The 26,872-nt window shown below is 37.4% G+C and overlaps 2 protein-coding genes across 5 annotated transcripts in view; one reads left to right on the top strand and one right to left on the bottom strand.

Annotated features, from left to right (window-relative positions):
• Positions 1–223: 223 nt before the first annotated feature.
• Positions 224–12,214, top strand: szrd1 (SUZ RNA binding domain containing 1). The gene is made up of 4 exons (XM_041799719.1): positions 224–343; positions 1,663–1,712; positions 3,531–3,800; positions 9,059–12,214. Exons 1-4 carry the CDS (start codon positions 299–301, stop codon positions 9,168–9,170), a joined length of 477 nt encoding a protein of 158 aa, XP_041655653.1. The 5' UTR covers positions 224–298; the 3' UTR covers positions 9,171–12,214.
• A 1,539-nt stretch (positions 12,215–13,753) lies between these two features.
• atp13a2 (ATPase cation transporting 13A2) overlaps positions 13,754–26,872 on the bottom strand; it is a 32,468-nt gene continuing 19,349 nt past the window's right edge. For 3 of the 4 annotated variants that reach the window (XM_041799204.1, XM_041799205.1, XM_041799207.1), the window contains exons 13-29: positions 25,831–25,941; positions 25,697–25,743; positions 25,420–25,608; positions 25,135–25,341; positions 22,443–22,547; positions 22,060–22,216; positions 21,776–21,887; positions 21,433–21,557; positions 20,901–21,076; positions 20,577–20,669; positions 20,274–20,353; positions 19,693–19,845; positions 18,546–18,642; positions 17,399–17,622; positions 17,028–17,179; positions 16,726–16,898; positions 13,754–14,056 (exon numbers count right to left, since the gene is read on the bottom strand). In XM_041799204.1, coding sequence (XP_041655138.1) covers positions 13,889–14,056; positions 16,726–16,898; positions 17,028–17,179; positions 17,399–17,622; positions 18,546–18,642; positions 19,693–19,845; positions 20,274–20,353; positions 20,577–20,669; positions 20,901–21,076; positions 21,433–21,557; positions 21,776–21,887; positions 22,060–22,216; positions 22,443–22,547; positions 25,135–25,341; positions 25,420–25,608; positions 25,697–25,743; positions 25,831–25,941 — 2,369 coding nt within the window. In that variant the 3' untranslated portion in view covers positions 13,754–13,888. Of the gene's footprint in view, positions 14,057–16,419; positions 16,586–16,725; positions 16,899–17,027; positions 17,180–17,398; positions 17,623–18,545; positions 18,643–19,692; positions 19,846–20,273; positions 20,354–20,576; positions 20,670–20,900; positions 21,077–21,432; positions 21,558–21,775; positions 21,888–22,059; positions 22,217–22,442; positions 22,548–25,134; positions 25,342–25,419; positions 25,609–25,696; positions 25,744–25,830; positions 25,942–26,872 lie in introns of all 4 variants that reach the window. The other variant, XR_005992553.1, reaches the window with a different exon arrangement.

The following is a 26,872-nucleotide window of genomic DNA, read 5'->3' as shown; positions in this document are numbered from 1 at the left end:
ACCAAACCAAAGTCTGACACAAATACCGGATATTTTGACAACCATGGTTCATACACCTGCAGCATGTTGACACCCCATTGTAAAATAATCCCACATGAATGTAGTTAGGTCTCTGTTTACTGTCCCTGGGGTGAAATGCTGTTATCTCCTCTTGACCCTGGCTTATCAGCTGTGAGAGGGGGTATCATCACGCTGTGGGGAAATCCGTCAGTGTGACGTCAGAGGCTGAGCACAGAGAGGAGGATGTGAAGGAGCTCAGCAGCTAGCTGCTCCACAGCGTGTCTGAGCAAAATGAAACATGGATGAGGTCTCCGAAAGTTGGGAGGAAGCTGCTGACAGTGGGGTGAGCATTTAAAGCTTCATCTTACCTGAAGTTAACGCTGGTTGTTATTTCGGGTGCTTTCATGGCTGTAAACGTTTTCTTGTAGAAGTTCTGATTAGGTTGTTTCATGTTAGCGACTCCCACGGGCCAACAATGTGGCTAAGCTAACGCTAGCTTTGAGAAACTTGGCGAGCTAACGTCAAGTAGCCAACCGACGACACAAGCGTAACATAGACTTAGCTAGCTAACTAAGTGACGTTTACTATATGAAACGTTGCTAGCTTTACATCGTCGATCTTATTAGCGGTGGTTAAACAGTTAATCGATATGAACGATGAAAGCTAATTTGAAGCCCAATAAATTAATAGTATATGTAAAAGAGGCTTAGCTGTTAGCTAATGCTAAGCTAGCTGTTTATTGCATGGCTAAATGGTACATGTCTCAACGGAGATTCGTTCAAGTACTGTTGAATATTTCATACGTTCAAGTAGATGTTTTGAGCTCCTCTCTCGAGCCACCGTAAGCAAAGTAAATTATCCAGAACTTTATGCTTCATTTAGTGCTTATTGTCATTTAAGCTTATTTTAGTTTTCCCTGCTAACTGAGCCATTCTGTGAATGACAGTCTTGGGAGTTAAGATTTAGTTTAGAAAGCTAAAATTGACGTTACTGTCAAATATGGCTGTTTGAGGTTGAATAGTTTTGTTTTAGAGTCAAAGTTAGCTTCACATTGTCAGTTACGGAGCATATTTCCATACTGGACCTTGCTGAAACTTGCCCACCGGTTTGTCAGCTTGGTGAACTTCAACAATCAACGACGATTTCCTGTAAATTACATGGCTTAGTTGTTGTTGGGCAAAAGTGGCGGCCATGTTGTCAACAAGTAGTTAAGGAAAGGGACACTTTTGTTGCCAAACTTAGAAGTCGAAAACATCTGGGCCAAAATTTAGCACTAATTAGCTTTCTTCATTTCGTCTGCACAGACCATCGCTATCTTTTCACGTCATAACGTGTGTCTGAATGGACCAGGGCGTTAACAGATTAGACTTACAGATGTTTCACTCTCTGTAGTTTGTCAATTCAAAACATAGTTTCCAAAAGCAGCACGTACAATCTTATATGAGTAACTTTCCCTTGTAGCAGCAGCCGGTTAATGTTAGCCTGATGAGCACTCTCTCTGTTATGACTTGGCAGCTGTCCTGCACATGTATAAATAGCTTGTAACTGAATCCAGCTTTCCACCCACTCTGTGACTTTCTTGCTACCTGCAAGGCTCATTTTCCCACCTCATGTCGTTTGTTTACACGAATACACCTTTAGGCTCTTTTTTTTCCCACACAGGAAATGGAAAAACGGTTAGAAGAGAAACTAAGGATCAGCCAAAGAGAAAGGTAAGACCCTAAAAGGTAGAAGAAAAACACAAGAAAATAAAAAAAAAAGTTTGTGACATTTGTGAACTTTTGAAATGTTCCAGTTTCAGAAACCTTACGTTCAGTAGAACAAGACCTTTCACAAAAAATACAGAAAGATTTCTCCAGTTCCAATGGTTAAATCACTGCAAATTATTTGAATAATTCAATTTGATATATTTCTTTTTGATACTTTTTATTATTTTCAGATCATAACACAACAGTTCACAGTAGCATGTGCCTATCAGTTGTCAAATCCCAAATACAAATAAAGAATCCAGATATTCCCCACCCTCCCCAATAATAATAATAATAATAATGTTTAAAAAATGTATGCAAATAAAGAAAAATAAATATATTAGTAATAAATGAAATTCAATATTTTTGTATGTCAGAATCAAGGTTATAATTATTTTGGATGTGTAATCAATTTTTCGAAAAATTTACTCTATACTCTTTGTTTTAAATTTCAGTTTTGTTTAATTGGTTTTTACTGCTGGTTTGTCCATTTAGTTAATTTCTTTATTTTTGAATAATTATTCATTTTAGTTTAGTTTTTTCAGTCTACTGAGAAGAGAGTACTCTTTAGCTGAATATCTTATGCATTTGAGAAATCTCAAACAAAGGAAAATTTTAACAATGTACAGACTTGGTGACCATACATTAAAAAGTGAAACAGGTCGTCATAAAAACTGAAAACCAGGAGACCAAAAATTTTTTCAACATTGTGAATTGGGAAAAACTGAAGATGAAATCCACTTTCTCCTTATCTGACCACAGTATTGAGCTGTAAGAAAGAACTTTTTGAGCCCAGTTACAGTAGCAAAATCACATGAAAATCTAATGAGATTGTGTCTGGCAGAAGAATCTCAACATACACACCTAGCAGTACATTTTGTTTCTGAATGTCACCACATCAGAGATATTAATGCATTTTGTAATAGTCAGTAACTTTGTGTTTTTTAGTATTTTATTATTATCAGTGTTATTATTGTGATTGTCATTATTTTTGTTTTTGATGTACTCTGCTTTGGCAACAAAGGTGTCAACCATTCATGCCATTAAAGCATATTTTAAACTTTGAACTGTAGTTTTAGTGTTGGTTTTTCTGCAATGTGGGCTACATGTCAGGGGTAAGTCCCAAAAAGGCTCTTCACTTTTCCTTTTATTTATTCAATTTTGATGTTTTTATATAACTCAAGATCTTAAATTAACCAATGTTACTCTCTCAGGCTTGGGTGTTCCCTATTTGTCAGTATGCTGCTGTCAAAGACTAAAACTGAGGATATTTTGTCTGTTATTTTATTTTAGTTAGTTTTGTAAGCACAGAATTACATTTCAGTTGTTTTTCGTTATTTTGTAAAGAATAACTTTTTATTTAGTTTCAGTTAACTCAAATATTTTTACATTTAATTGTAGTTATTTTAGTTAGCTTGAGTTAACTATAATAGCCTTGGTCTGAATTAAAGTGCGGTCACACTGCGCAAGGGTTAGTGCTGTTTCCTCACAGCGAGAGGGTTCCTTACCATAAAAGGGATAAGCGGTGCAGAAATGGATGGATAATATAAAGTGTTATAGCATCTCAAACCTGTCGTTATGCTTGTTTTGCCATGTTTATATCTTTACTGGTTTGCTGAAAACCCTGTTGTCATTGATAGACATTGTGGTGTCTTTCACAAGTCCAGGGATACATAATTCAAGCTGTTATTTGCACTTCTTCTTTCGACCCAGTGCAACAGCCTTTGTATAAGCCGCTTCCTGTCTCTTATAACACTAATTTTCATGTTGCTTTGCTTCTAGGGAGTCTAGTAATAATTCTCCACGAACTCCATTGAAGACAACCATGGTGATACAGGATGACTCTCTACCAGCAGCTCCCCCACCTCAGATACGCATTTTAAAGCGGCCTGCGAGTAACGGGTCATTGGGATCCGCCTTGAATCAGAACAGGCCCACACCACAGGTGAAGTCTCTGGCCCAGCGTGAGGCAGAGTACGCCGAGGCCAGGAAGAGAATACTGGGCAGCGCCTGCCCAGAGGAGACGCCTCAGGACAAACCAAACACTGACAGGTAATTATCCACAAATATTGACAGTTTAGGTGTTTTTCTCACAGCCTGATGAGGCCTTGCTGGAGGGTACATACAGTTTTTTTTATCTTTAACTGTTCTGGAAACTTTTTACTCTTTGTGTTCTTAGTGCACAGTGAGACAGAAGGGCAAGAATTAATTAAGCCCTATTATAAAAGCTTCATATGATTGGTTGTTTAGATTTGAGATATGATCAAAACATAGTGCCATCTTTAATCCTGATCAAAATTACATTGAAAAGGAAAAATGAATTTAGGTTTTGACAAATGTACCAACTGAGAGAGCGTTTAGTATGAGAAGAAATGCAGTTTTAGTAGCGTAACTAATTTATTTTTAACTTAACATGGCAGAGACATTTGTTTGGTTCTGTACCAAGACTCATGCTTTCTTACAACTCAAGAACAACATCTCAAGGCTTGAGCAGGGATGTTACAATACATGAATTTTAACCTTTGATGTAAATCAAGTGAATATTGTAGTGGTGGGCAGTGAACTGTTATTGATACCATAACCCGTGCAATAGATTTTGGCAACATTATCATCAGTGGTTTTAAAGGTGCAGTGTGTAAAATTTGGGAATATTAGCAACATCTGTCAGATTCTAGATTGCAACGCTCACTTCTGGTGGTAATTGTGGCAACCAGTGGAATTTAAAAAAAAATGTGTTTCTGTTATTTAGTCCCATCTTTTATACTGTAAATCAAGCTAAATGCAACAATCCAACATGGCTGAGTCCTTGGAGGGGACCTTCGCTATGTATGAATTAAAGACTTATTCTAAGTTAATAAAAATAAAATGGCTTTATATATTCAGATAATTAAACATGCATATCCACTCATGTTCAGTTTTTACTGAGTTGTTTTCTGCCAAATGCTACAAGGCATAAAATTACGCACTGCACCTTTAAAACTCCCATTGTGTTATAATGCACACACAAGGCAAAGCTGAAAGACAGTTCAACCTTTTAGCCACAGTACTGGGCAGATAAAAGAGGCACGACAGTGATTTGTGATAGACAATAGCTCTGATTAAAATTGAGCCCTGTCATCTGCTTGTTTTACTCTAACATTAAAGAGCCAAATCAGGAAGACTTAAAATCTCGGTGACCAAATGTCATGCCCACTCCACATTGGTGGGAATCGGTATAATTATCTTGCAGCTCAACAACAAGTAATGTTAAGTAAGCGTTCTCACTTTGCAGCACATCTGTCAGTCTGTCTTGAGTTTTGACACAGGCTATGTGCTGGACTGTAGATAAACTCAATTTGTCTAAAGTCCAGCACTGCAGCTATTTGCATCTCCATTATGACATCTTAAACAGCTGGTGAAGTTTTGGATTTTTGTTTGAACTTGTGACTCTAATTTTAAGTCAAATATGTAAACATTGCACTGCCATTGACCTAATGCAGTCTTTCCTAAAGCCTAAGTTATTTATTATAAATATTATTATACTGTTATTTCCAGAAAATTCTAAGTAAAAGCCTCAATTTGTTACTTAGTTTAAGTACTTTTATCATTAACAGCCAAACCAGGAAATGATTGTTTTCAGTAGCAGCTCAACAGAAACCAGCAGAAGAGAAACTAAACTTAACTTTCAGTCATACTGCCAAAACAGAAGTCTTAAGGCACCTATTGATGGCTTTTTTAGTAATAACCAAAAATTGCAAACCAACTCCTCTATGCAGCATTCAGTACGGAAATGTTGCCAGTGTTTTTGTGCAGTTCAGGCAGTGTGTTGGAGAATGTCACCAAATTTTGGCCAGTTCTTTCCTCCTTTATGCAACCATCTTATGAAATAGATGTAGTTTTCATTTAAGCTGGAGTACTTTTCCATCTTTTCCATCATATAGATTGATATTTATCAAACAGTTAAACACTCTTAGGCTGAAACATCTCTGCTAAACTTCATATATTCACAATAGAACTGCTTTGTCGAATATAAAACTCCCATTAAAGGTAATGTTATTTGGAATTGGATATTGCTCAAGGCCACATTGTGATATCCATTATGTCTCAGTTAATTTTGTATCTCCACTGTTAACAAGAGAACAACAGTAGCAACATAAGCTTTCAGCAGAGATTTGGCAAAGGAAATACCTCTGCCTGAATCCAAGATGAGCTGTGAGAATTGAGACATTTAGCAGGTTATGAAGAGCCTTGTGGAGCTCTCCTCCTGGTATGTTGCCTTATATTTTAATTTTTCAGACTACAGCTAGTAGAAGCACTTAGTTTTTTGCTTTCTTTTGGCTCATTGTTGTTGTAATTGAGAGGAGGCGGAGTTTGAAAATATTAGAAAGCTCTATGGTGCAACTTTACATTTCTTGATTGACTGGTTCTTGTTTACATAGTTAGCTCATTGACCGAAAAAGGGTCAGATTCTTTTCTTTTGTGTTCAGGTGGATTTGAATGGCAGTGATGAAATGTAAAGGAATGAAAACTAACATAGCATAGTCATAGACACAAAAATTATAAAGGAGTAACCCTCATTTACAAGATGACAAGAAGAGAAAAAAAATTAAATGAATGAGGAAAAAGTCACAATTTAGAACAGATATTATCAATCAGTTATGTTAACATCCTAATCAGTTAAAACCAGTGCATTCAGTGGTTAAAGAGTTAGAAATAAAGAACCAAACCTGAAATGATGATAAGAAACCAGTGCACTGATTTTAAAATCCAGAATACAAGTTACGCTGGTAAAGCTGCAGCCACCTTTTTGAGCCTCTCAGAGGTAAAATAAAAAAGGCTTTAATTGTCTCTATGCATAAAAATTCCCATTTTGTTTGGTTAAGTCCATAACCTGCAGTTTTGGTTGCAGCTGTTTTTTGCCGTATGGACTTAAGGCATTTACTTGTTACAACATGTTAGCTGAGTTCTCAGACTGCAGTGACTCTTGAGATAGATTCACAGCCTGTGAGTCACTCTGCCCCCCTCCAACTGTCACCTTTTGCCCTTACTAAGGAATCTTTTCAGTTTCACCAGCTCTCTGAAAATTTTATTCACTTAAAGCTGCAGTAAGCGATTTATTTTTAGTGTTGGATGCCCACAAAAACAACACGACCCGTCAGGGTCTTGTTATTGCAGCCATTTAAAAGAATAACACACTTCTGCAACGCCTCCTCGCACAGCACTTTAACTTGAGGAAAACCAGCAAGGGACGATGCTCCAACCAACCATGAGGCTAGTTCTCGCAGCCAATCACGGCTCAGGACGAAGGGAGCGTTCCTATTGGCCACCGTAGTAGGTGCGCTTCCACCTCAGCTCAGTGAGAAGTTGATACAATAGCGGAGTTACGGCAGTGTTCGGTCCTATGTAGAATTTGTTCTTGCTGAGACAAAGTATTTTCTAACCTGTAATTTAGTCATTGATTTCAGTGGAAAAGCAGAGCAAAATCACTCCACGAGAGCTTTGCCACCATCAGTATTCGATTCAGCGGACGTACACATTTGCGAAGAGGTATGTGAGAAGAGGGGTGGAGCTAAGGAGCCCAAACACAGAGAAGAACAGAAAGGGAGGGGGAGTAGAGTTGATTCAACACGGTTCTCATTGAATGTTACATTCTCAAGCTTTAACTGTATACTCAGTTTTCTTGAGATGCAGGATTATTACCTAATGAAGGGGAAAAGCAGTTAAAAAGCTGTGTTCTGGTTTGTGCTGTTTGGTTCTACAGCATGTGTTGAGCTTTAGTACGGTCTTGTGTAGTGTTGGTGATAGTCACAGCTACTCACACTTACTGTAATGATGGTGCATTTTTCAGCCCTTTACACTGGTATATTGGTAACATCACTGTAAAGTTTGCAGCCAACCTTTAGATGAAAAGAAGTATTAAATGTGCATTTTTTTTACACTGGTAATATTTGAAATGATCTCATCAATCTAAATACAGATATATTTGCTTTATGTAAAGTAGTGCTGGACAGTTAATTAAGTTTCAGTTTCTATGGGTTTTGGTTCCCATTTTTATACAAACAAGAGAATCATGATTAAGTGATTACTGTACTACATGTCAGGTTATGCTCCATAGGTTTTGTCTGTGAATGTTAGAGTGTTTGCCACTCAACTCTTTTTATTTATTCATTATTACTGTAACTTTACAAATTTGTCTTTTTTCACTCATTTGTTTTCATCTATTGCTTGTTTTCAAGGTGTTAAGAGTGTTTAAGCTGAAAAATGTGGTTATTCAGATGTTTTACAAAAAATGAGTAATCATGTTTAATAATCAGGATCATGTAGCAATTAAAATAATCTTGATTGGGATACTGCCGTAATGAAGCAGCCCTAATGTAACTGTGAAAGTTTCTTTTCAATACTGATGCCACTTTTAGTTAGCCAATGAGAAGACTGAACAACTGTACTGTGTTTTTATGTTTATCCATAGTTGTGATGGGTGATATTCTTACCTGAAGCTAAACAACTTTTAATTTCAAGGGTTTATGAAGTATGTCTGCTATTTCTCTCCAACTTTTCTCTCCTTTTGAGCCTATCTCGGCTGTCCGTCTATGACAGTGTTACTCAGCTGTTCGCCTGAGGACCCACCATCAACTCCTCAATGAGAAATTGTTTGTGACCCAAATTTAAAACATTATTCAGGCAGTTTTATCTAAGACAGTACAAAAGATGTGAGAAATCAAAGAAACAGGCATGTTTTAAAAGAGTTTAATAAACGATTAAGCACAATTGGCACACATTTGGGACCCACTGAAATGGGCTCTGTGACCCACTTTTGGGTCCTACCCATCAGTTGAGAACCATTACTCTTTGATACATCTTAAAGGCTAAAATTTAGTTGCCCGAGCTTGACAAACTTCTCCTCTTGTTCATAGTTCCATCTCATAGCACCAAGTTCAGAATTCTTCTTTCACTTAGCCATGTGGTTAGTTTACACACCTGACTTTTTCACAAGCAGAGTGCTTCGTGCTCTCACTGGTCCGCTTTACTGATGTGATGAATCAAGTCCTAGAAAGCACAAAGAAACTCAAACATGATGGACTGTATGTCTGGAGGCTATGTGGTATCCCAGGTGTGGTTCCCAATGACATCCTATATGGGATGAAAACAATTGATTTCTTGGGCCATTTGATCCCAAAACCCTACAACTGCTGCTTCTGGCCAAAGTCGTGCTTGTAAAGTGCAGTCCGACCTTGGTATTGAAGCACTGCACAATAATCTGTGACTGCTGGCATGTGTAAAAAAAACGGCTGTCTTTAATCTAATTTCCTTACTTTGTGTCTTTCTGTCAGGCCAGGCCGCAATAACTCTTCACTGCCTTCAGAGGACACCAGATCAAACAATCACACTGTCGGGCAGCCAGTCGGCCCAGACGGCACCCAAGGGTTCCGACAGCACAGATAAGTGGGCCCTTGAGCCACCCAGCCATTAAGGGGAGAGAGATCAAGGGCCACCTGAGAGCAAAGACGTCTTAAAACCTCCTCTTTCAGCTAGCAGTCATTGAGAACTTTCAGGGAGCAAGGAGGTCAATTGGAAATGTCCTGCCCTCTCTCCCCACTCCTCCAGTCGGTTTGACACTGTGATTATGGACTTCTTCTGGACTCACTGTGATGATCCCTTTAAGAGACACCCCTCTCCTTCACCTCTCTCCTCCTTCAGTGCCCAGCAGCGTTTCAGGAGTCCTGTGAGACTGAAGCAAAGACTTAAAGAAAAGGAGGGCAGAGATGGAAGGAGGAGGAGTGTTGGGCCATAGCAGAATGAGATGAGCTGGTACTTTGGCAGCTGTTTCTCCCCAGCAATAATGCCAGGCATCACCTCTCACACGTTTTCATACGTTTGTAAGTTTTCACATTGGCTCACTTAGTTTTTATCTTTTGTTTTCTCGCTTGTCTTTAATGATCTATATTACGGGTGCTCTGATATCTGTAAGTACATTGAATCCCTCAGATACCACCAGAAACCTTTACAGCACAGCAGTGTTGAAGATTTTTAAAGAACGCTTAGAATTCATAGTTTTTTTAAAGAGGAAACATAAAAAAAAAGAAGTTTTAATCTCCCTAGTAAGAGAGCTACAAGTGTTATCAGTGCACCCCTAATATATAAACTGCCATTTCTTGTCAAATCCAAGGGTAAGGGTTATGTTTGTCATGTTTTGTTTTTTTTTTAATCTGATGTGTTAATGCTGTTTTTTTTTTTGTTTTGTTTTTTTATTTTGATTATGCTTGTCAGCTGTCTTCCTTGGACTCTCACATCATTATTTTTATTTAAAACTTAAAGAGAAGAAAAAAGACAAATGAATATGAGATTGGGAGTCTAAATCCAATTTTTAAGTAGCTTTTCTGCCTTTTTGTATGACATGGCTGCAGTGTCAGAGCAGTATTTTAATGAACCAAAATCCCTGTTTTAAAGTCAACCCATGTGTATACATCAGTTAATTAAGATGTCATTATAAGAAGGTGGCGTTAGCAGCAACTCAGCGGAGGGTCAGATGGCGGAATGAATCGACTGCTGTACACCATGAGCCCCTTCATCGTGTCTCAACGTCGTCAGCGCTGTGCTCGTCTCTTTGTGTCCTTCCCTGGCGTACAGGATGTAGGAACTCAGGTGCAAGTGAACCAGACTGAATGAATGAAATGAACAAGGATTGTATTTTTCCAGACGGTTTGATGCTCAAACAGGAAATGTATTAAACTTTGGGTTGGCACTTTGTTATAAACAGTGCTAGACAGAGAGTGCAGTGAAATGTCACTGAAAAGATGTCCCAAGATGAATGAATGCCAGTTCTTTTTTATACTTTGACTGTTGGCATGTTGGTTGTGTAATGCAACTGTTGGTCCGCTGTTGAAGTGGAGCATGGAGACACAGCTGTATGTGACTACCTGGCTGATCAGAGCCATTGTGCCCCATAGATCATACTTTAGTTTTTCACCTTTTTATTTGTTCAAGCAGAGAAAAGCTCTAAATAAAGCCATATTTAGTGGTGCACATCGTCAATAGAAAGGTTCTTGTTACGGCTGAAATCAGCTTGTGCCTCCTGTATCACATCTTAACTTCCTGGTTGTTGATTTTTATTACTGTAGTTCAAGAAACTGAAAATGTCTGAGCGAGACTTCAAAATACTGTTAGGAGATTTCAGTTCAGGAAAGCTAGCAAAAGCAGAGCAGGAGAGAGAGATGTGAGGCTGAGCTCTGAGTGAGAACACAAACTGCCTGTAAATACTGATTTAATAAAATGATTTTCAAAAAAACATTTTTACATGTTCATTTCTTAACATGTAAAAAGTGAGTGCAAGAGTTACCACCTGGCATTTATACATGTCCATGAGGTACATGATTGACTTTGAAAGCACAACGGTGGGTCAAGAGCCAGAGCTGGGGTGGTGGAATTGAATACAGCTTACAAGCAAGGGAAGAACACAAGACCCGATTATAACCTTGGCCTTCACAATCTAATTTAGTTTATCCTCAAGTCAGAGTGCAAATTCATATAAAGTCAGAGGAAATCCTTCACAGCATACTTGAGGGACTTTGTTCAAAAATAAGGAACAAACATGAGGCCTAAGTGACCATATCCTTTGACCTTCAGAATATTATTTACCCCTTGAGTCAGAGTGGACATTTGTACATAGTTAAAAGAAAATCCCACAAGCATTCTTGAGATGTGCTCACAAGAAATTGATAAATATGAGACTTAGTGACCTTTATCTTTAACCTACAAAATCCTATTACATCCTGAAGTCAGAATCAATGTGAAAGAGGAGAGAAAATATTCAGAAAATATTCATGAGGAAGGGATAAAAAAATCCCAATCAACCCTGACCTTGGCTGCTAAAATATAATCAGTTTGTTAAAAAACACACCACCTCTTAAGTTCTCTAGCAATCTTGTCGATGAGCAAGGGATGAGCTGGATGCCAAATCCTTGACTATAGACCTCCAAAATCAAATGAATTTATCCTAGAATCATAGTAGACATTTTACAGTGTGAACAATCCCCCAAGCATTCTTGAGATACTGCGTTCACAACAATGGCTAAGATGGACAATGCATGAACTTTGTGCCTCCAGCCTTGGCACTGGCTGACATGGAGGCAAAATGATTCCATTGAAAATACCAGACTTTTCCCTAGAATTTAGGAAGAACTAAGCGTTATTTTTTTTCCAAAAAGTGAGGTTTCTGCTTCATGTCATGGAGCCAGTTTCATAAAAAGCTGGAACTTTGTGTCAAATTTAACTTTAAACAGAAGGTGATGATTTGCCAAACATAGAAACTCTGTAGTAAATTATGACTAAACCTCCTAAGACCCTGCATGCACTTATGAGGGCAAAACTTTTTGGCTTTCCTACAACAAAGTAATATTTAATGCTGATAATTTTTTTAAAATAATTGTCTGGAATGTCAAATGAAGTTAAAGTTTTTTCATGGAAGTTAAGGGAAAATGCTTATGTATTTTGGAGAGTTTCGTTGGAAGGGTTGGGATATTTGCTTTGAATTTATTTCAGCATTTTAATGGGAATTTGTTTGGAGTTTTGGGGAATTTTCATGGAAATTTGGGAAAATTTTGTATTTTATTATTTATTTATTTTGGGGGCGGGGTTGTCCATTGCAAGTTTTAAGAATTTGAATTAAAATTTTAGAAAATTTGTTTGTTTAAAGAATTTTCAGTCATTTTCCTAGAATTTGGGAAATTATATTTGCATATGCTTATGAATTTACCAGGAAATTTAGGGGATATTTCTTGATATTTGTCCGGAATTTTAATTGAAATTTTTTGGGGGGAGTCTCTGTTGGAACGTTTAGGCTTTATAAAAAAACTGCACTGAAATATTTGGGGAATATTTCAGGAAATTTTGGGGTACTTTTTATGGGATGCTTTAAAGATATGTTTAATAATTTTGACGGAAAATTTAGGATATTAGAGTGATTTCTGAAAAGGAAAGTTTCCAAAAATGTTGCTGTCCAAAGACAAGGCTTATATATTGGCTTGTCAAGTCCTACTTGTCCCAAATAAATGGGAAAAACTAAAATTGCATACCAAAAAAAAGCTTGGGTCAAGAAATGTCAAGAAGACAAGAAATGAAATGTTGAAGCTGACATTTTGTTGTAAAACTTTATGCCCACTTTGAATTTTATTTTAGCAAAATCTTTAAAAAGACTGAGACAATGTTGTTAAAAGCCTGAAAAAGTTATGAAGCACTTAAAGAAGGCACCCTGTGGAACATCTCAGCCTACTTTAAGAGTGAGATGTTCCACAAGGTGGAACACTGAAAAGAAGTGGTTCTCAAATGGTCCATCATCACGACCCACCAAAGCCTCATGTGAAAGTACAACCCAAGGTTGAGAAAATACCTACACTTTATTTAGTCCATATTCCTGTGATAGTATTAACCTTTTTTGCCACTTCTCAAGGCATAACCTCTTTATCATAAGAAATCAGAAGGAGATAAATGATCTAAAACCTTGAGAAAATAACCAAAATTCATCAGATGTCAGAAAAGAAAGTAAAACACAAAATGAATACATTTTTGTCACCTTTTTTTTCTTCAGGCACACATTTGTGACCCACTGAAATAACTACAACCCACTTTTCTGTCCAAACCCTTTACACAAAATTCATATACATGACAATGTCCAAGCTTGATCAAATCATGCTGTATATTTTTAGTGGGCATTTAACTTTTAAAAACTTTTATCATTTTATACATTTCATAAGTTTTCTTTTTGCTACTTTTAATCAAACGAGGTTCCAGTGTGTTGCAAATCATAATTTTTCAGTGTTTACTTACATTCACACAGTGTCCCAACTTTTTAGGAAATTGTGGTTGTAATATCTTTTCAGAGCTGATCACCACAAGCTTTATACCTTTGACCTTTACTGTTTAGAGTAGATAGAGACTTAAAAAGCAGTTAATTGGCTGGTTATTGATACAGAGCAATGCACTCCCTAAACATCCCCATAAACACACAATTAAATCACAGGACATCTTCAAAGATAAATAAAATAGTTTTATTAACACAGGTAAACATGATTTGCATCGTTGGTCGAGCTGAGGACATCATCAAACATTCGCAATTTTGTTTTGCTCATTTGACTGTTAGAGTCCAACAGAGGGGGGAGCAGATGCTAGCTAAGGTGGATGATTGTGTGGTTTGTGGAAGGTAAGGCTTGATTAAGAGGCGGCCATGATGGTGAATTAGCCAGGAGGGTAGTCAGGCGTTTGTACTGTTTCTTTGACTGACGCTTCCCACGCAGCAACCGAAGGCAGTTCAGTAAACCGAGGTCTATCAGCACCTACAAATCAAATCAGAAATACCTCAGTGATCTCTGGGGGATATTTGGGTGTTACAGTTGGTACTACACAGAAAATAAGCATGAGGTCATAAGAAAGAAAAGTGCAAAATGTTCAATTAAATTTAAAACAAATACAAAAATATTTAGAGAATAGATGGAGATATATTTAAAAAATATAACTATTAAATAATAAAAATACACATACAAACATATATAGTATATGGATGTATGTGCACCATGTAGCTCGGTTATTTTTAATTTATCTAACAACATATCAACAATATATATTGTTTTGATTTGTTCTAATTTGGTATTTATTTTCTTCATCTCTTCTCCATTTACTAATTTCCTTTTGTTTGGGCTTAAATGAGCGCACAAGTCCACAAAAATTATGTAGAACAAACATGCACATACACAACATTTCTACTGACAAGATGACCTTATAGCTGTGCCATTTTACATCCTAGCATCTTTTCATGATTTTTTTTAACAAATGGAACAAGCTTAGAGGCATTTCAACACTGACTTTTTCCCCTGCAGACATTTTGACGTGTCCTAGCAGTAAAAGTACAGGTTTGACAGATTAACATGAAAAATAGATCAATTTTGGTTTTGAGAGTGAGTCAAAATGAACTGTAGCAGGAACCTGCTAAAGCTGAAGCAGCTTAAGGCAGAAGGGAATTCAGCCATCACAGTAAAAATATACCTGTGCTATTTCCAATTTGATGTGTGAAAGTAAAGTTAACATATAATATAAAATTCTTGCAACCAAAAAGAGCAGGAAATGGCTGCTTCAAAATGGACTTCTGTGCCTCTGTGATCCTCCTCCAGACTCTGGGACCTTGATTTTTCAAATTTACTGTCATCTGAAAATCGGACTTTGGACCACTGAGCAACGACTAGTGATGGGCAAATGAAGCCCCATGAAGCAATAAGGCTTCGTGGTCCATTGCTTCACAAAAAGGTTCATTACTCGAGGCCTCAGTTAAAGGTTCAAAATATCGCTATCTGCTGTCCAAATAAATGAACAACAGTTTATAATATATGAATTGCCAGTTGAATGTGTAAGTGGGCTTACTTGATGCACCTCAATTAAGCTGCATTATGGTCATGATGATTTCTATCATGCAACAATGGTCTATAATATTGTTTTATTCTAGGCTATAGGATTGTACAGGTCATGCTTCCAACCAAACCTACCATAAAATGAATCGCGCCCCTTTTCTTGCTTGATAAAGTGTTAACATGTAGTAGATTTTAATACTGTAATTTAACATGTCGTAGTTTATTTTTTTAATTATTTTGACTAAATGGCCTGGGGACGCACACAAGTGTTGACCCCATGCTTGAAGCGCATGAGTGAAACGACATTGCAAACAAAGCAATGACGTCATCTGCACAAAACCGAGGCCTCGTTTAACATTGGTCACTTACTTGAATCTACTCATTCTTTGGTAGCACCTGTAATAATAGCCTAATTAAGCATTTATTCTTGAATTGCTGTGCAAAATTGATTAATCAAATAAAAAATGTCAATTGTAGCCTATATTTAATAAAGTCCTAAATGCTGATTGTAGCCTACTAGGCCTAATTTGAATCCAACCAGTGAACACCTGCGAGTTGTAATTTTATGTATCGGCTATGTAATAACCTATATCTTCATTAATGAAGCCTACATTCTCCTCATCAAATAAAATCTAAAATCAGGCTAAACTAAACTTTGTAAGCAAAAGATTTGCACAAGTAGCCTTTTGTTATTAGTTTAAATCAGTAGCTTATCTATTTTCTGGTTGTCTATTCCAAAATATTCATCATTTATATTTCATGTTGTGTGTGTGCGCCGCGAGGTGTTAAGCGCTTTGATTTTGAAATATGACACGTACACTGAACCAGTTTCGTGACCAGTGTGAAGCGAGGCCTTGCTTTACACTGATCACGTGGTTTTTAGCAAACTGATGCAAGCCTCGAAGCAGGGCTTCATCTGGCACACCCCCTTTTACTCGGTACACGCCTCAATGCCTCGGCTTCAGATGACCCATCACTAGCAATGACCCACTTCTTTTTCTCCTTAGCCCGGGTGAGACACTTTCTAACATTTCCTGTGGTTCAGAAGTAGCTCGACACTAGGAACACACTTGTAGATTTCCTGGATGCATCTGTGTGCGATGGCTCTTAATCCACTGACTTCAGCCTCAGTCTACTCCTTGTGAAGCCTCTGTAAGTTCTTGAATCTGCTTTTTTTGACAATCCTCTAAAGGCTGAGCTCATCCCTGTTGCTTGTGCACCTTTTCTTACCACACTTTTCTCTTCCAGTCAACTTTCCATGAAAATGCTTTGATACAGCCTGACCTTTCAGCACTGACCTTCTGTGGCTTACCCTCCTTGTAAAGGGTGCCAATGATGACATCTGGGCAACAGTCAAGTCAGCAGACTTCCTCATGATTGTGGTAGTGTACTTAAAAGCTTTGCAAACTGGACTTTTCCACAATATTCTAATATTTTGATATGACAGTTTTTGTGAGCTTTAAACTGTAATCAGAAAGATTAAAACAAAAAGTCTTGATGAATCAAGAATACATGGAAATGTAAATTTCTGGAGTAAATAATGGTAAATGAACTTTAGCATGATATTTAAATTTTTTAGATGTAAGTTGTCTGTCATCACTTACCTCTGCAACAAAACAAATGAGGAAGTTGAGAGCAGCCAGTGCCACAAGCAGCAGTTTAAAATCCATGTCAGTGAAGTCATAGAGTTCAAATGTTTTACAAACTAAAGCCCCTGGATACACGACCAGCCAAATCATCAGGCCAAAGAGGACAAAGAGTAGGCAGAGGAAAAGCACTGGAAAGAAAAGGGATAATCATTTTAAGCAAATCAAATTTGTTGAGGTTATTTTTAATCATGTAGACAGCAGAAAATCCAGTTAATCAAGCTAAAAACAAACAACAAATAACATTCATGATGCCTCACCATTGTGGTAGAGAGGCCTCTTGTGAGGATATCCCTTTGTGACCACCACAGCCATGATGATGTACTGGAAACCAGACAGGGCAAACACACTGGTGTCCTCCATGTTGGGCAAATTTTCTGTTCCAAACACTGATGAATTGAGAGGAACGTACCTAAAAGAAAAATACAGGGGGTAAGGTTGCTTCACTCCACTGATGATAATGGATGCTTTTATCAGCACATAACAAACATTCAGGTTGCAAATTATGTTTTAGTTTTATTTAGTCCAGAACCCAAAGATGTACAGAGGTCTGAATAGCTGATGCTCATTTAAAGCTAACAGACTTCAATTAGCAGCCTCAAAATATATAACCCTATGTTCTTTTACTAACCAGTCCTGTGAGACAGTGATAAAGAGTGCAGCCAGCTGGCCCAGGACGCTCATACAACTGTGGATAAAAAGGCTGCCCAGGACAGGCAGACCCAGCAGACTGGCTGGGGGTCTGCGTGGGTGCAGCTCTCTGCTGGGGCCTCCTTTACCCATGACAAGGGCCAACAGGGTCACCAGAAAGACATCCACGAACATGAACTGCAGGTCAGACATGCTGGTCTTCACCTGAACACAGGAAAAAAACAAGAAAGAGGGTTCACTCTGAGATTTTTTTATGAGAAAAAAAAACAGATATGTAAAAGAGAAGTTGATGCAGTATTTACTAGATTCTGAATTGTTCAAACTTGTCAGCTTATCATAAATGTACTTCAGCACGTGATTTGACAAAGAATTACTTAGAATAAGAAAGACGAACTGCTTCTCTATCGAGCTTGATGAAAAATCTAAAGCCACCTGTTTGGAGCTGAATATCAGCACTGCAGGGATCTAGTTGAAGGCACAGGGCAGCAGTGTATGCAGTTAGTAATTATAAAGTATAATGTTAATAGTAATTATTGTTTTGTATTCAGAGCTCCTGGCTAAGCTGATGTAATACACAGTCCAAGTCTGCAATTATTGTTTCACTATACTGTTTAATGCCTGTGGTAACACATACCAGCTCCAGTTTCTCTCTGAATAACTTTATTAACTAACAGAACTGTATGCAAGTGTAGCCTTTGGTTACTTTACAAGGCTCCACATGCTAAATACCTATCAAGATGTCAAAATGGACAGATGGGTTGTTAGTTAGTCTTAATACTGTCCATCAAGGTGCGACCCCAGTGCAATGGCTCATGTTAGCTGCAAAGTTCAAATCTAAGGATGTTCCCAAGACAAAGAAACAAAACTCTGGGAAAAACGGATTCGTCTGGTGAAAAAGTGATCTTATTAGAAGCCTTCTATTAAATTTTTGAAATATCACACATAAAGGTTCACATTTGTTTATGCTTGCTTCAAAATGCATTTCATTAAAATAAATGGTATGGGGGTTTTAATTTATGGTGCTGAAATATTGCCTGGTCTGACATTAAGAATAAGTGCCACAGTATATTGAAGCTAATAAATTAAAAAATTGAAAAGTGAGAGTGACGAGCTCCGCTGGTACTCACCGTGTAGAGGATGAGAACGGAGCAGAACTGAACGACGCTGTACAAGGCCATGTACCTGAAGAGACTGAAGGAGGTCACCAGGGAACACCGGCCCTCTCTGCACAGACAGGGAGGAAAAATGTGAAGTCATTTCCTCTGCAAAATACCACTGAGTTTAGTTGGTTTTATAGGAGAAGAAATCCCTTAACTCTTTCTCAGATAGGCAATTCAATTATTGCAGGAACACAAAGACAAAGTAGTAAGAAGTTAAATAAAAACATAGAATGGATAAAGAGAAATACACATGTAATAAAACAGGAAAAATGCAACTGTTATTGCAGGACTAAAAAAAAAAAACACAGGATAAATAAAGATTTTCTGTGCAGTAAATGGGAAGTTAAAGCGACAGAACGTGGTATAAAGAGACAAGTAACTAGCCATGTGGCATTTTAACATGGTAAGCCAGAGCTTGCTTTCTACTGACCGCCTCTTTTTTCTTTTATACAATTAATATTAGGGCTATTTGATTATGTCTTTATTTATTAACCCAAGCTCAGCCTGTAACAACAGGACAAAATGTTTGAAAAAGTGCCATTTTTATATTTACTCCATATCCTTGAGACATCATGAAAATTTGGGTAATTTCTCAAGGAATTAACTCATTATCTTAAGAAAAACAGTTTGTTATAGTGGAAAAAAAAGAAGATAAATAAGTTGAAAACTTGTAAAAATGACTGAAATTTAGACGTTATCACAGGAAAACGAAGTATAATAAAAAATTTCAGATGCATGTCTGCAAAGAGCTTCTGTACATCACAGACTTTATGCCCCCTTTTTTTCTGGGCACTCATCCGGGACCCACTGAAAACACTTTCATGACCCAATTTTGGGTCCTGACCCACCAGTTGAGAACCATTGGTATAAGACACAATTTAAGTAGTAGTGAAGTATAAACCAGTTTGGTCTACAGTATGGTTATGCATATAAAGTAGTCTGATATGGAAAGGTTTAAAGAATAAAATTTAAAGTGCAGATATAGAAGTTATGGTATAAGTGTAGTGAACTATATGATACACCCAGTATAGAAAAGTGTAGTAAAAAAATAATTGTATGCCCTAATCCATGTTTTTTCTTCTGACTTTAACACTCAGTGCCTCCTCTCTCTCACCTGATAAGCAGTGGCACACAGCTGATGTTATTAGTCTTGGAAGTGAAAGGGGAAGCAACAGAAGCCTCAGCCTCAGACAGGGAAACCCCAACGTCAGCAGCTCTCAGCGCCCCACAGTCGTTGGCTCCGTCCCCACACATGCCAACACGATAGCTGTAACAACAAAAGACTGTCCTATTAGACCTAAGGCAGAAGCTTTTTTAAAGTAATGACAAGCACTTCACTTCTAATTTTAGGTTTATGATGAAACATGAATGGGATCTAAACTGCAATTCATCCAATGGCCTCTAGATGTCATTTCAAGATCCCTCTACCAAACTGCTGGAAAGCACTTGAACCTTCTCCTTCAGACTTTAAATTAACATCAGATATGTTAATTTTCATCATGATTCTATCTATCTAAGTAATATTAGTGATGGATTTGTGTGGATACATTTAATACATGACAATGAGGCTGTAACAAAAATGTCCTGGTTATAAATTCTCTGTTGCTCATGATTTATTTCAAATAGATTTTTTCATATTTCATGTCCTTTCCTCTTCTCCTTTTCTCATTCTTCCTCTTTTGTGTAAGAACTCACTTCAGTTTCTGCAGCTCTTTCACCAGCTGGGTTTTCTGGTCAGGAGTCATGCGTGCAAAAACTGTAGTTTGCAACAAAACCTGCAAAGACAGCATGTTACAAAAAAGAGGTCAGATGGCGAATGTTCCTGAAATGAAGTCAGCGGGTCAAATGTCTCTTAAGATCAAAGTCTTAATCAATCATTATCCCTGTTACTACTCTTTGCTGCTTCATGCATGTGTCAATGGCGCATTATCATTTCATTTATTTGTTTCAATCATCTATTTTCAAATATTTCTGCTGAGATTACACAGCATTCATCACCTTTGGCAGATATTCAGGGAAGTATTCACAGAGAGCAGCAAAGGACTTGCCAGAGATGGCTAAGTGGTAGCCAAAGCCGCTCTGGTAAAGGCCCTGGGAAGGAAAAGGAAATCACAAGTTTACATGATCTAAACTGGCATGAAAGAATGCTTTTAAATAACAGTTACCAAAATTTTTTGACATTTAATATAACCTGGAATGCTGTACAAATGCAGAAGCAAAATAAATAAAATACTACTGATATCTATGATAAAATAAGACATTGACTAATATCTGCATGACATGCAGAAACTATTGTGCAAAGTTTGTCTGAGCAGGACCAACCTGTGTGATTACTTCTACAGAGTTTTGGTTGGCAGTCCCTCCATTTTCCATGTTGAACTTCAGCATCGGCATGGACTGGTGTGTGTGGGGGATGACATTGACGAATATGACCTTCTCGTCAGATCCCACCATCCCACAGCATTTTGCTACATTGACTGCTGTTAGAATGTTATCCCCTATGTGAGGAAGGACAAAACAAAAACTGACATTTCACTGATGTGATATAATGCGTAAAATAAAGGAAGAGCACAGTGTAAACTCACTTTTTATGTTTTTGACTAGTTTTTAACATTACTGTGACATTACTGTTCATAATTGTTATCTAAACGTGCTTATATTACTTTGTGTAAGTCAGCCTTGTGTTTCTTTGTGACACTTTATTTATATGGAGGCTTCAAATAAGCTGTATGGGTTTTCTGCCTCTTCCTGCACTATATATTGATCTATTTCTGTCATTTTTGCATTTTTTGTGCAAAATAAAATAAATAAATTAAACTGGCTGTAGTTAACACAAATACAAAACTTCTCTCACCAGTGACCATGATGCTCCGAATGTTTGCCAGTCTCAGGATGTTAATAACTCTGGGACTCTCTGGTTTCAACTGGTTCTTCATGATCAAAAAGCCCAGAAAATGCAAATCCTTCTCTACCTCCTCTCTGTGAAAGACACACAGCTGCACTGAAACTCACTAGAGCGATTCCAGTTCCAATAAAAAACTGGGATATTTACAGCCTGCTGGCAATTTGACTTCACTATTTTTGATTTTTTTTTTTTTTTAATTTGTAACAGTTAATTCCAAATGCACACTTTAAGCACTGAAAAACATCCTTATGAAGGAGAAGCACTTGAGACAAAAAATACAGATTGTTCATACCTTTCTATAGTCTTTAAGTCAGTGCTCATGTCTAGTGGTTTGTAAGCGAGGGCAAGCACCCTGAGGCCTTCACTGGAGAAGTTGTGCAGTTTGCTGGAGAACTTGGCTGGCACTGTAAACACATGGTATCAGAATGTAAGGACACAGTGCAAAATGTCATTATCTATCAACACTTACAGAAGATCCTCTGATCTGCAGGATCTGTTAAAACTATTTCTCATCAAATCATTTAGAAATCTAGAGTAAGTGTTACATATTTTAACATTTTAGTTATGATTACTCACCAGTTTCTGGTTTGCACAGACTCGCCACCATCTCAGGAGAGCCTTTAACAAAAGCTAGAGGACAGCGTCCACCGGGGGCCACTGTTACTGTACTCATCCTCTGCAGAGCCGAGGAGAAGGGAAACCTCTGAACAATGGCCACAGGTTCGCTGGTGGACTGACGAATAAATGAAAGAATATCAGTTATAAAACACTTAACAGTCCAAAGGGTGATTAAATAAAATAACAACTGACTGGACTGATTCACCAGGTTTATAACACAAAAGTCATCAAAAAAGATGATCACTACATCTACAACAGTGTTAAAGTAGTATTTTTTTTTTCAAAGTAGGTCCTATAAGCAGACAATATGACATAGAAATTTTGTGACAGAGAATTCTTACAGTTCCCTGGTGCTGCTGAATTGACGGTCTCATAACAGCCAAAACATTTTGGCCTCCAAATTCTGCATCCAGCACATTTCCATCTCCCTCTGGCTCCTCGAGTTTCTGCAATAATCAAACAATGCAAAAAGATGCTGATTAAAATGAACATGTGAATACAGATGTGACAAGTAATGAATCCCAATGAGAAAATCAAAATCATGTATTTGAATGGTCCCAAAAGTTTAAAACATATTTTTTTTTTATAAACCATTGCTGGAATGGTGTTCCAGGGAAAAAAGATGTAGCAAAAACGTTATGTATGGAAGCCCTAAGTTAACATATAGTAAATTCCTATATATACACATAAATGTTTTCATGTGATGATGAGTACAATTTAATATTTGTCCCAGGATTTCTACTCATCTCCTTTTCTTCAGATAACAAAACTAGTTCTCCTATGATAACAAGGAAATTCCTTGAGAAATTACTAAATTTTCATGCTGTAAAAGGAAAATAAAGAAGAATATGTATCCATGCATGCATGCATGTCCTTTTGAAATAACATGCTTTTTAAACATGCTTCTTTTGTTCTTTGTTAAATATTTTTTTGCTCTGTTTGGAGTCTAAACTGCAGCATTTTTCAATGAATACATTTGAATAGTTTGAGTTTTAAAGGAAGTGATAGTGGGTCCTGATGCTTTAGAACATATTAGATTTCAGGAAAAATGGGCAGAAATTTTTCAAAATAAACTTCTCATAACAGCATGAAAGAATATACAAATTCTGTATATCTTTAAAGTATAATTCAACCAAAATGATGTTGCTGGTTTAGATATGCATGACTTAATTTATGTGTCATGCACACAAATTGTCCAATCCTCCTGGGCTCATAATACACCAAAGACACTGTTGCAGTTTTCCAAGAACCCAATTTTTTACAGGCCATTGCAAAGCTGAATATTCAATTCTACAGCTCAGAATTAAATAGTGCATTCTGCCACATCTCCCTTGCTGTGCAGATAAAATCTGCTCCATAAAAAGCTCAATTACTAAAACACAAATTCAGATTTTCATATTCATCCTCCCAGAAAACATAGGCACTGAATGGAAGACATTTTCCCAAGAAGTCATAATTAATGGAAAGGAAAACAGAGAATGAATATCATTTTCATTTTCCCTAAATTCACACAACAAACTCTGTTCTCCTTTGGATGAGTGTTAAACCTGCTGGTCTCTGAGGCTAAAGATGAAGCTCCTGAGGGCAAGTGTGCACATAATCTCCTACAGATGTGTTTTTGAACAAACTTTCTCCAGAAGGGTTTTACAATACCGATTGTTCCACCCTCGATGCTCATACACTGATAATGAGTCAGATCTGATGCTTTTCAAATATATTATTGCATATCGTTAGCCTCACAGCATAATTGCCTAAGCCACTTTTTTGCCAATTTGTGATATCTGTCTACGCTACTAACACTACTGATTCATTGCGCCTCACTGCCTATATCCTCAACGAATCGGAGTGCTTGCTACAGCCCGTAATTACTATATGCCTAAGTCATCTATTAATTATTATCTATTAAGTCACTTTTATTTGTTATGTAGTCCTTGTGGCTTTTCTTTTTAAGAACCTTGTTCATACATCTGGTAGAACATACTGTTACAGTATAAATAAATAAAAATCCTATGTGTTTTCGAAAATATGTTTTTTCTTTTTTCTAAAAACAACCCCAAAAACTTAAAATATGGCGTAGGCAATTATGCTTTGAGGCAAACAATAACACAGCTGCACAGTGCAAACTTCAGAACATTTCAGTTGTTAAAATCTGGTTTATTTGCTTTACAATCTAATACAACTGCAATCTGTGAAAAGAATGCCATCAACCAAAATTTACTTTATCACTTTCTTTTGTAAAAATCTCTCTATATGGCCTGGGAAACAAAAAAGGAAAACAAAACAAGATAAAGTGAAAAAACAAAATAGGCAGCCCTATAAACACTCAAACCTCTTCAACAGTCCAAACTCTTTTGATAACCCCCCCCAGGAATCTATTAAAAGTATTCCCTTGATTTCATGTCAAGATAAAAATAATCATTCCTTTCAACCATTGGGAAACTCCACAGGAAGTTTGTTGTTTCCATAAATGGGCAATGCTTCATTAAGCTGCCAGGAAACAGACATTAAGCAGTTACTTGAAATTGCTTAAAATTACAGAATCATCCAGAAAGATGTAAAGAATAGATAGTTCTGGGTTAAGAGGAACCTCTTCACCATTAATATGATTGCATAATTTCTACTTTATCATTTTTATACCTTTACATAATACCAAAGAGTTTAACAATAAATCCTAAAAACATTCTGGTCTTACACCTGTCAAAAATGAATTTCTCCTTCCTTTTTTAAGTACTTGAAACCTACTGCTTACTGTTGTCAAACTCAACAGTGAATGCTTATGAAAATATTCCTGGTGAAATATTGCTTTTTAAAATATTTGCTTTTAGGCCAGAGAGATGGGGCATTGGATTGATTTTGAAATCAGGGAGAGAAAAAGAGAAATGACCTGAAGAAAAGGAGCCAAATGTTAGATCTGAATATGAACATCAAGGACAACAGCCTCTCTACATGGGGCACATGCATATAAATAACCACTAGGCTACCTGGCTGCCGTAGTGGAGTATCTCCTTAAGAATAAGCTTTCAACATTCATACCCAACCAGTGGACTCGATCATTTTCAGCTCCAGGGGGTCACCGAGGCGCTGACCTTGAAGCAGTGTCACTGTGTGACAGCTGGCCAGACCTGAGAGCATGTTCCCTGGTGGCAGGAGGCTTGGCTCTGGAACCAGCTCTGAGAAACCCGCAGGTCCCGCCTCTATCACCCCCCACACATCCAGGCCCTCCTCTGTGAGAGTTCCTGTCTGAAGAAATGAAAGAACTCAGAGGAAGCACAATTTTATTGTGTCAAATTGCTAAATACACATAGATTTCCTTCTTACCTTGTCAAAGCAGAAGACTGAGACCTTGCCACAGACATTGATGCGTGGTGGACTGATGCAGAAGACGCCCTGTCTCTTCAGCCTGTGCTGGGAGTAAATGGTGCCTGCAGTGATGGCAGCAGGCAGCGCAGGAGGCACTGCAATGGTCACGATGTCTAAGCTTCTGATCACCAGCTCCAGCCAGCTTGCCTAATTTACATCCAGGAAAAAGTCCATTTTATCACTTTAACCATGACTGATTCAAGTTATTTAAGATGTATAATTTAGCTTCACTTACATGGGATCTAAAGAGGACCACAAAGCTGTAAATGGTGCCAAATAAAGCTGAAGGAAGAAGGAAAATAATTGAAAAAGGTTGCTTTCTATTTCTCAAAGGGTTTGCATACAATCTGAGTTAACAGTGTCTCTTACCAACAAAACCCAGGATAAGCAGGAACTTGACAGAATCTTGGTAGAAGCGGAAGTTTGTTGGCTGTGGATATAAAATGGAGCTGACTAGGTTCCCTTTGGCTGTGAAAAACCCTGGGGATAGGAAAAAAGCAGGAAAACTGGTTCACTTGGAGACCAAACATAGGCTGATTCAGTTTTCCCATGGAGCTGAATGGCAAACAAACAGATAAAAGACATGTTTACTCTATGTGTTCTCTCCAAAAGGCACTGTGTGTGACTGTGCACCAAGTATACCCTTGGTGTTTCATGCGTATTTTTCCACATAGACTTTTTAAAATATGTTTTCACAGATATATCTAGTAGTTCAATTTCTATTAAAAAATGTCATTTAGTCAGGATGGTTGATTTGCATTTTATTTCATCTAGACAACCTAAAGTAGTTACATTCATGTTAACTTGAAGATGTGTTGTTTTTTTTCTCTGCACATTATGTTAACACATTACTGCTGACTGTTGAGTGGAAAATATAAAACTTTAGTTGACTTATGACCTGACCTGCAAGTCATAAAATAGGGAAACAATTGCCAAACATGGCTCTAGTCTACCACCAGTGGTCAAATCTCAGGACGCTTCCTTTAACTTGCACAGTTATCATCAAATATATTAAATGAAGTGTCCTTGTGAAGTTTTATTAAAACCCAACAAAAGTTAGTAATGTTTCTGATGCAAACTCTTTTTGTAACATTTCTGAAAGAGATCTTTAAGGCTCCTGAAAGAGTAATCATCAAAGTGTTGAAAAAGATCCAACTAATGGGCACTAATGAGCCCAAGGCCTTTAAGCATCAAAGGAAGATCTATAAATATCTTAAAAAATGTATCACAACCAAATGGTTAAAAACCTGACTCCCTGACATAAGATCTATTCACACTTGTACACAACTCCTGAAAATGTCCTGATTTTACCCGGGTGTAAAAACAAACAGAATTTTTACCCACACTTTACCCTAAACTTTCCCTGCATGCCCCCAACAATTCCTCCTCCAATTGTGAAGAACCAAGTCAA

This window comes from Cheilinus undulatus, linkage group 11, assembly GCF_018320785.1.
Source record: "Cheilinus undulatus linkage group 11, ASM1832078v1, whole genome shotgun sequence".
In the NCBI taxonomy this organism is placed as follows: domain Eukaryota; kingdom Metazoa; phylum Chordata; class Actinopteri; order Labriformes; family Labridae; genus Cheilinus; species Cheilinus undulatus.
This window is presented reverse-complemented; position numbering and strand designations above follow the sequence as displayed.